Consider the following 9349-nt stretch of genomic DNA (forward strand, 5'->3'; position numbering starts at 1 on the left):
AATTAGAAAATTTTCATTTTCATGTGTCCGGCCATTCTGTATTTTTAAATGATTCACGGGAAGAATTTAAATCACATCTGAATGAAATGAAATGTCTAGATACCCCTTTTAGAATTTGTCAATTATCATCTCCTAAGAACTACATTGTATAAAACACCGCAATAAAGTCTTTCTGTTTTCGACATTGTGATTTTTTTTTTATTCAGAAAAATACAATATTTTTACCAAGTAAAATCATATTTATATTAAAGTTATTGTTCATACATGAGTTGTTTATTCAGCTTCTTGCAGTCATAATTCAAGACAAATAAAAGGCGAAAATATAGAGAATATTGCAAATTATCTTTTTCTCTCTAATATTCATGTGTAATCGGGCCATGGGTGCATAGGCAACACATTTCGTTATAAATTATTCTTCATATATTTCTGAATTATCTTGTCAAAATCAGTTTTTTCGGGGCTTTTTTTTCTTGATATTAATATTTTTTTCTTTATATTGCACAGTTCACTCCATGTATGCACTCACCTGCCTTCGGCGTGGGGGGGGGGGGGAGGTAATGCTTAATTAGAACCACCGATTACATAAAAGAATAAGACAGTGGCAAGTCAATCTGGCAAATCGATCTGGAATTCTGAATTGTGCTATATATATATATATATATATATATACTTTCAGGATTCAAAGTGATATTAGAAGTTGCTTAGATCTTTGTTAACTATACATACTAATCCATACTGAATAGTATTTATGGTTTCCGAATTGTATGTATTTTGTGTGAATGGCCATAATGATTCACTATGTTGTTGTTTTAATGTGCATGCATTAATTAACCATATTAATAATTATTGATATGATATACTTGTTTATACTTGTTTATGTGTTATGTTTGAGTTAATGAAATATACAGTGCTGCCACTCCCGTGTCAAATTCTCTGCATCAAGTACATCAAAGGTCGATCGATTCCTGCTGTTCGGCTAGCCATTTAAGTTTGGTGAACCTGTAATGCAGACTTTTGTAGCTAAATTTGGTATATGATAAGCATAAAAATCACCAATTCCAAAAAACTCATACGAGGTATACGAACATTTAAACACCTACTGTTTCTGCAGTACATTAGTCACATATGTGTGTCGATTTCTCTGCTGCCCTAATAATCACATTACAGAATTGATGAACATGTCATAAATAATTACATCACACACTGTGACACCAATGTTATTTGAAATATATTCTGCATGCACAGTAATCATGTAAATATGTCTATACACAGATATTACAATTTCTTTATCCACCATATCTCTACAAAATGTATTTTTATATGACATTTGTAACAGGTAGTATATCCCTAGCTCTAGCAAAATGGTCTTCTGTACCACAGTGATCATAATGGCACAACAGGCCGGTCTCATAATCTGAGAGTAACATTTACGACCAAAATTTAATTATCGTATGATCAGCAATATTGGTGCTAGCCTTCTTTGATATATGCAAATTATGGATCTTGCCAACACTTTAGCAAAATGTACTCCAACTCATTTTCTTCTCTACCCTCATATTAACTAAAACAAAATGGGCAAAATAAACGTGGCCAGAGAACTCACTACATGCATCCTACTAAGGGAGGTGATCGAAATCAAACCAGCGGTATCCAGCCCAGTATCCGCGGAGCTACTATATCCTCCGAGGAGCTCCGACGATTTCACCAATTAGCATTTAATTAGGTCACCGGAAACGGCATTTTTTCTGTCCGAATACGAGCAGGTTCAACTAGAAAATGCAACTGCCAGACGTCTGTGTTTGACAAATTAATAGAAATTGATTCAAAATTCAAGGAGGAGCCTGTCTGCTTAGAGAATTTCAATTTTTTTTCAGTTCCAGCCCGTCCAAGCAGTTAGACCTCGATGGTTTGACGGGTATCTCCAGAAAAATGAATCGTTGCGTAGTTACCATGTTATGAATTACGGCGTTATATAATCATTGTTACTATAATTATAGCTGTAAATATTTGTAGAATACGGACGTAACGGTATTTTACTTTGGAAACTACGTACCGCCGATCCAGCGTTTTATCTAAGTTACGTAGTTGCGATGTTATGAATAATAAATCTACATTTTATTATTCCGGTTAATGTTTGATAGTCTGCTGAAATATGTATGTAAAAAGTGAGTTTAATTTGAACGAAATCTTGAGAATTATTGATCTTGCTTTCAGTGAAACATTACTGATATCAATCGCTACATCGCATTCATTTTGGACACATAAACAGACTTATCTATACAAACAGTTTCTAGTTGTCTGCAAATATAGTTGTCTGTTCTTTCATATGTGTATGTGTAACGAACTTGTACATTCGGTAATATTTTGAAATCGACAAATGTGGCCATGGAAACAGTATTATTACGTGACTTAGAGAAAGTCGCTGACAGGTATTTGAACATCTGACCTAGATTTAGCAGGGGCGCATAGTTCTGTTTTGTCGTCAAAGTTTTATTGCAGTGCGATTCACTAAGGTTTGTTTGTTTTTTGGAAATAATTGATTTTATTCAGAGCAAGTTATTATAATAAAAGTCTTCCGATGTTTTACGTCAACAATGCAATGTGACACAGCAACTATTTACGGCCCGTAATTTCGAGAACTTGAAGTCTACGTAAACGCGTTCATGGAGACAGTATTATTACGTGAATTGATTAGAGAAAATCGCTGACACGTATTTTGACTTTTGACGCAGTTCATGACGCGTTCCGTTTTGTCGGCAAAGCACGCGTTTTTATTTGAGTGCGATCCACTATAATTCTTTTTATATTATTGTGAAATAATTGTTTACATTAGAACAGTGCTAGCTATAACGCAAGTCGTCCGGTGTTTACGGCGGCAAAGTAACGTGACACACCAAATATTTACGGCCAACAATTTTGTGAAATTGACACTTTGATAAATAAGCAAACACACTATTTACGCGACGCAGAAACCTTTATACTACGATGTCCTTATACTACGATGCACTGAATTGTCTGTCAGCTCATGAATATTCTTGCATAAATTTGCATATTTCACGGAGCTCCGCGGTTACCGGGCCGGAAACCTCCCTAATAACAATTATAGATTTTTATAAATGCAATCATTTGTATGAAGTTGGGTGGCCATAACAACTTATGCAAAAGAGTCAATCATCCACCATAACAGGAGCTGTGCAGAATTGTCCAGTGGTAGTAGGAATTGGTACAAAAAAACTGGAAGAAATATTCATATTTGCAGTAATTTAGATTTAGGCAAATTATGGATTTTCCGACACTTTTTTGAAATCTACGCTGGATTATTATATTCAATATTCTCCTACTAACTCAAACAATCATGACACTTCGGTCTACTCAGAAAAAAAAGTTTACGAGACCCATTACAATTATCCTAGCCTATTGCTTTGAGTATTTACAAGATCCTGACCACAACTGTGACGTTTATAATCATCACACATTTCATCAGCTCGAGCGACTACCTATATAAATCACGTGATTTAAGCCCCCATAGGCTTCCGAAAATTAACAATCAATGAATACTGATTGCAAGATAGCGTGGTGGTGACCAGTGATCTTGTTGGATTCATCGGTGAGTGTAACGTGTTTTATTAATCGACCTATTGAGATAACCAGATGTGTTGTCATACATTACGCGGCGTAGAAGGAACGGCGTATATATGTGTCGCTCGATCAAGGTCAAATACAAGTCACTCAAACTTAGGTACAGCATGGAGGTACATGGGTACACCGTCCCTCAACACCAGGGACGGTGATGGGTACAGTAAAGTGGGTCTTAATTCCATTGTAGTAGTTGTACTTCGTTTCATGTCATCGAATCTTGTCACGGCGTATCACACGCGAAACTATGAGGCTATCCTTGTTTTGCGTTAACGTTGAGAATTGTCTACACATTAAATGACAAAACATTACAGCGATAGAGTATGTATTTCACCTAAAGTTCAATTGTTCGTAAGACTGGAAATACGCATTGAACAACAACATTGCGAACAATAGAGCTGTGCAGTATAGTACACAATTGTCTACCTGTGTACCACGTCACTAAGCACCCCCTTTACAGTGTGATCACGTTTCAATAAAATATTGTTCACAGTGTTTACGGTGAATTTCACTGCAACCTCAGAATGTTAATTATTGGTAATCGGTATTTCTAGTTGTCTTGTTATTATATCTGAGCACTCTGTATTATCTCGAACTATTTGATATTCCTGGAGTAATACGACATTGCCTGTATATTATTCACCGTGACAGAGAATAAGCAGCATGAATACATTATATCACGAGTACTAGGTCATGGGGTCATGTATCACTAATATTTCATCTAATTGTCGCTGTTGCATTATACAACACAAAACCCTCTCGAACTACAAACACCTAAACACAGTAGAAAAATACAACGCCGCACATCTTGCATTAAAAGGCGGTTGTCGTCGCACTGCGCATGTGTGACATTTTTGTTGATAAATATTGATTTTCTCACAATCCAATGCGCTCTAATAGAAAGTATGAGGTTTGATCTGGGCGCGACTTACAATAATTACCGCCGGTGACTCCTTCCTTCTTCGATACCTTCCAATCACCTAAAAAATACCTAATTAAAGCTGGTAACGTCTTGGTTTGTACTCTGTGATCTGTGCAACAGTCAAAGTCGCCATCTTTGTTTATACGAGATCCATACATCTCGCACATGCGGCGACCACCGCCCTTTGAAGAAAATGGTAAGCAATTTGAAGAAAGCTGCCTCTATAAATTGAAAGATATTGAAGTCATATATGAACTTCTGATATACACTATAAATAGTCGAGTAGTCGAAAACATACTCACCGAATACATGGACACTGAACATGAAGGAAGAAGACTCCAAAGTGAGAGCATGTCAACACTCTGAAGGTGAAATAAATGTATTTAACTCTTTGAGCGCTAAGATTTTTTCCCGCTTAAATTTGGCTAATTTTGTTCAGTTTCTGAAGTTTTCACCGAATTAAATCTTAATTTTTAACAAAAAAGAAAAAAAAGGAATATTTTGTTCAAAAAATGTTCACATTTTATGTGGGACAGAGCAGACTATAAATAACATGCGTTTTAAGCAAAATTCAGAATAAATTGTCAAAAAATAAAAACAAGAAGACAACGAAGATCAAATTCTTCACGAAATTAAGAGAATGTCAGTTATACAATGAGAGTTCAGAATTACTATACAGAGCTACACTGGGAATCGTTCACGGTTCAAACGGGATAGATTCGTAAAGTTCGATGACGTCCCACAATTCATTGAAAACAAGTACAATAAATCTGCAAAGCTCCCCTGTGGATAAAGAGTATATGCAATCTTTGATGTTTTATAAAAAGAAATTCTTCTTCAGTGAAGGAGCAATGACATTAAGAAGATTTTGCGTACACAAGCTGAAATGAGATAATCCAAATTAGCTACTGAATATGCATGAACATGAATCTAAAAATAATAATTTTTGCACATTACCTATGTACTACATTTGATAAAAATTCAATTGGAAGTTTTTTTGGAGATTTTGCATATACACGATGAAATGAGATAATTAATATGCAAATTAACTACTTAATATTTACAGACATGGCTCCAAAACTAATCATGTCTACGCACTATCCCAAAGTATATATGTACTAAACCTTTCACTAACAGTGAACTCAACAAGGTCATGTACTTAATAAATTAAGCATATATGAAGGGAGGAGCCTATCAAATCCAATTGTAACGGTTGAATTTACAGAAGAGTTGGGGTTATGACTATTTATATTTATGGGTATAATCGCATGAGTTGAAGTGCATTTAATTTACAGTTGTAAATGCACGACAACGAGATGCGATTGAAGACTTGTACCACAAAGTAAATTGAAAAGATTCAGCAATCAGTTGCATTACCTTTACACAGCACTGAATGTATGCTAATTAACATAAATACAAATGATGTCTTGCATGCATGTCATTTGCTCACGACTGATTCAAAATATAACATTTGACATAGGCATGATCTTTGTAAACCTCAATTCGGGATCCAATAGCTCAGTCGTTAGAGGCTCTACCACCTGTGTTTGTCTTTTTGTTAACTCAATACGTTGTACTTCGACTAAAATTACGTAGCTATGTCAATACAAGTTTACAAAATATGCCATAGTTATCTGTAGCAATTACATTGAGCTTATTAATGCAACAGTGGAAATTACAGTCTACATATGAACGTAAGTGTGGCCAGTTTATATTAGCATAAGATACATATGTGGATTTACTCAGAATTATGAGGTATTGTGATTAGTTCTGGCATATTTTATGTGAAAAAAATGACATTTTACATGCACAGACATTGATTTCACACGAGTTATTTTTAGTTGACTCTGTTGTGATTTAAGATCCACGCACACAATCAGTAGTTTTTTTTAATATTAATATGTAATTTGGGCATCAACCAATATACTACGTATTGTATAGAACTAAATGAACGCAGTGATAAAAAAAGGGGTCTGATAAATAAGCTGATACTGTTGCAACCCTATATTATGAATATTATATCAATCACAAATAGAATGTGCCATGGTAACTACGATTAACTTCAAATTAAGATTTTATGTTACAGGTTTAGCTTCATCACAATGCCTAGACATAAAAGATGCCAGCAATCACATTTCGCCTCTGCGCCAATAACTCGTTATAACTTGCGAAACCGCAGTAAACAAGATAAGGCGAAAATAGTGAAGAAGAAATCAAACCGGGCGAAAATAGTGAAGAAGACATCAAACAATAGACAACAACACAAATCACATCACAACAAATCGAAGAGAACACGACAAGTGAAAAAAAGAAATCTTCAATCAAGTCACAGACAACAGACCAATGTCGACACCTCTTCGTCGAATGAGGCGTCTACTTTATTTATAAGAAAATTTGGTAGATTTGGTAAAGATGAGGGGGAATTCACACATCCAACCGGTATCACAAAAGATAACAATGATGATTACGTCATTGCTGATATAGGGAATTTCAGAGTACAGGTTATTGATAAATATGGATGTTGCAAGAAAATTATTAGTTGTGAACGTGGGCGTAAATTTTGGTTTTTACCAGAAGATGTGGCTGTATCAGATGATAATCATTATTTTATTGCTGACAAATGGAATCATGAAATCATAGTAACTGATGATGATGGTAAAGTAATTAGGTGTTTCGGTGAAAGAGATTTGGTGTCTCCAACGGGCATTGCCATCAATCCTATCAATTCCAATGTGTATGTTGTTGATACATATAACAATAATATTCAAGTTTATAACAAACATGATGGTAGAAATATAAAAACAATCGGATGTCGTGGCGATGGTGAAGGACAGCTTCACGATCCCCTTCAAATAGCTATTGACGAAGAGGGGAAATTGTTTGTTGCTGATTGCGGTAACCATCGTATCCAGGTTTTTGACTCGTTGTTAAATGATAAATATATATATTCAATTGGCCGTAATGGGGATGGTGATGGGGATGGCTTGATATACCGGCCATTGATGGTAGCTCTTGGTAATGATACAGATCTTTATGTCACGGATGTAAAGGATGAAGAGAAGCTGAATTTTCGATTGCTTAAATTTGATTCCAAAAGTGGAAGGTTTATTCGTCGTATAGATTGTGACGATGATAAACTTTTGTGGCCACGTGGAATAGCATTCACCAATTCAAAGCCGCGTACATTGATTGTAAGTGACTGGGGGCATCATTGTTTTAAAGAATATTTGATCTAATAGTTTAATGTAAATTGTAGATTTAAATAAGTTTTTTTTTTCATTTTCTTGTAAAAAAGAAAAGTAACATGGAAAACTTATGTTCTATAGCCGAATACTAAACATCGCCAGGGTTATAAAACGTTCGTTTACGATCTGCGGTGTTGCAGATCCGTGATACAATTGAAACCCCATGCAACATAATGCATACGTTGAAATGTCACTGGTCGAACGGTAAGCAGCCAATTAAAAGTGATTTTACGCGTTTATAGAGCCTGTTTTAAGTGTACATGCTGAATCATCTTGAGTAGTCTGTTTTGTGAATGACAATATTGAGTCAATCTGTGAATGCATTGTTATAATAATAGTTATATATTTTATATAAGATACCATTGTTGTCACTATGCATTATGTAATGCGATTAATTGTTCTTTGAAAAGTTCGATTTGTACAAACAAAAACGTGAAAACAACGCTTAAAAGTCACAGTCGTACTTATAACTGTTATAGGATTGTCAATAAACTTCTTTTTGATTCACGCCATATCCTCGAAAAGTCATCAACAAACCATATTTGAGGATTGAATATTGTCAGCGAATGTAGTCTTTATTTTATTTTTATTCCATGGTTACATCAGTTCTGTTTTAGTAAGATCTCTTGATACTGTGGGATAACAATGTGGATGCAAACCACACCAGGTGAATGGATAAAAGAGCTTAATGTTAGGTGATTTGGTGCCGTTGAGGAGCGTCGGTTCGACATATAATTTAACATTCCATGTTATATTTTCTAGCTTTACTTCTTGTGTTATTAGTTACTATGAGTTTACATATTAATCATGATTGTTATTAATGCTGTCTCATTATTATATGATAAGATAAGATAATTCTTTATTACAACCATATTGAAAGGAATTCAATTTAGGTGAATAAAAATGTAATAAAGGTATAACAAACTATTCTAAAAAAACTAAAACTATACTTATCATAAATATACAGTAAAGAAATATTACTGGTACTTGAAGATAAAAATTAAAATATTACAATTCTGTGACTTTGTTTAACATTGATAATATTGTTTTCTTGTCGTATATGATGTTTTTATGTATTTAATAATTCTTTTATCAATGGTCTGTTCTCAGCATTTAAAATGTAAACAAGTTTTTCTGGATTATTTGCTTGAACAAAATATTCAATGGATTCTGAAAATTTTGTGTATAATCTTACTCTGGCCTCAGTATAAAGACTACATGATGTGAAAAAGTGTAGCTCATTTTCAGTAATATTACATTTTGCACATTTTCTATCTTCAAAATTTATTTTCGGTTATTGGTGTCTTTCAGATTCAATGATTAGTTTATGTTCACTTAGTCTTAGTCTAGAAATAAGGCCAGTATCCTCTCTGTTTTGTACTGTTTCTAAGTATTTGGCAATTTCAATCTTTCATTTATATGTCCGTAGTTTCTTCAAAATTTATTTTTGGTTATTGGTGTCTTTCAGATTCAATGATTAGTTTATGTTCACTTAGTCTTAGTCTAGAAATAAGGCCAGTATCCTCTCTGTTTTGTACTGTTTCTA

General features: G+C 34.3%; 1 protein-coding gene across 1 annotated transcript; it reads left to right on the plus strand.

Moving 5' to 3' along the window:
• The first annotated feature begins 3523 nt into the window (after positions 1–3523).
• On the plus strand, positions 3524–8980 carry LOC144360545 (E3 ubiquitin-protein ligase TRIM32-like). The gene is made up of 2 exons (XM_085505498.1): positions 3524–3607; positions 6645–8980. Exon 2 carries the CDS (start codon positions 6661–6663, stop codon positions 7792–7794), a length of 1134 nt encoding a protein of 377 aa, XP_085361624.1. The 5' UTR covers positions 3524–3607; positions 6645–6660; the 3' UTR covers positions 7795–8980.
• Positions 8981–9349: the final 369 nt, after the last annotated feature.

The sequence above is a fragment of the Saccoglossus kowalevskii genome, chromosome 11 (genome assembly GCF_978046115.1).
Source record: "Saccoglossus kowalevskii chromosome 11, keSacKowa6.1, whole genome shotgun sequence".
Lineage (NCBI taxonomy): Eukaryota > Metazoa > Hemichordata > Enteropneusta > Harrimaniidae > Saccoglossus > Saccoglossus kowalevskii.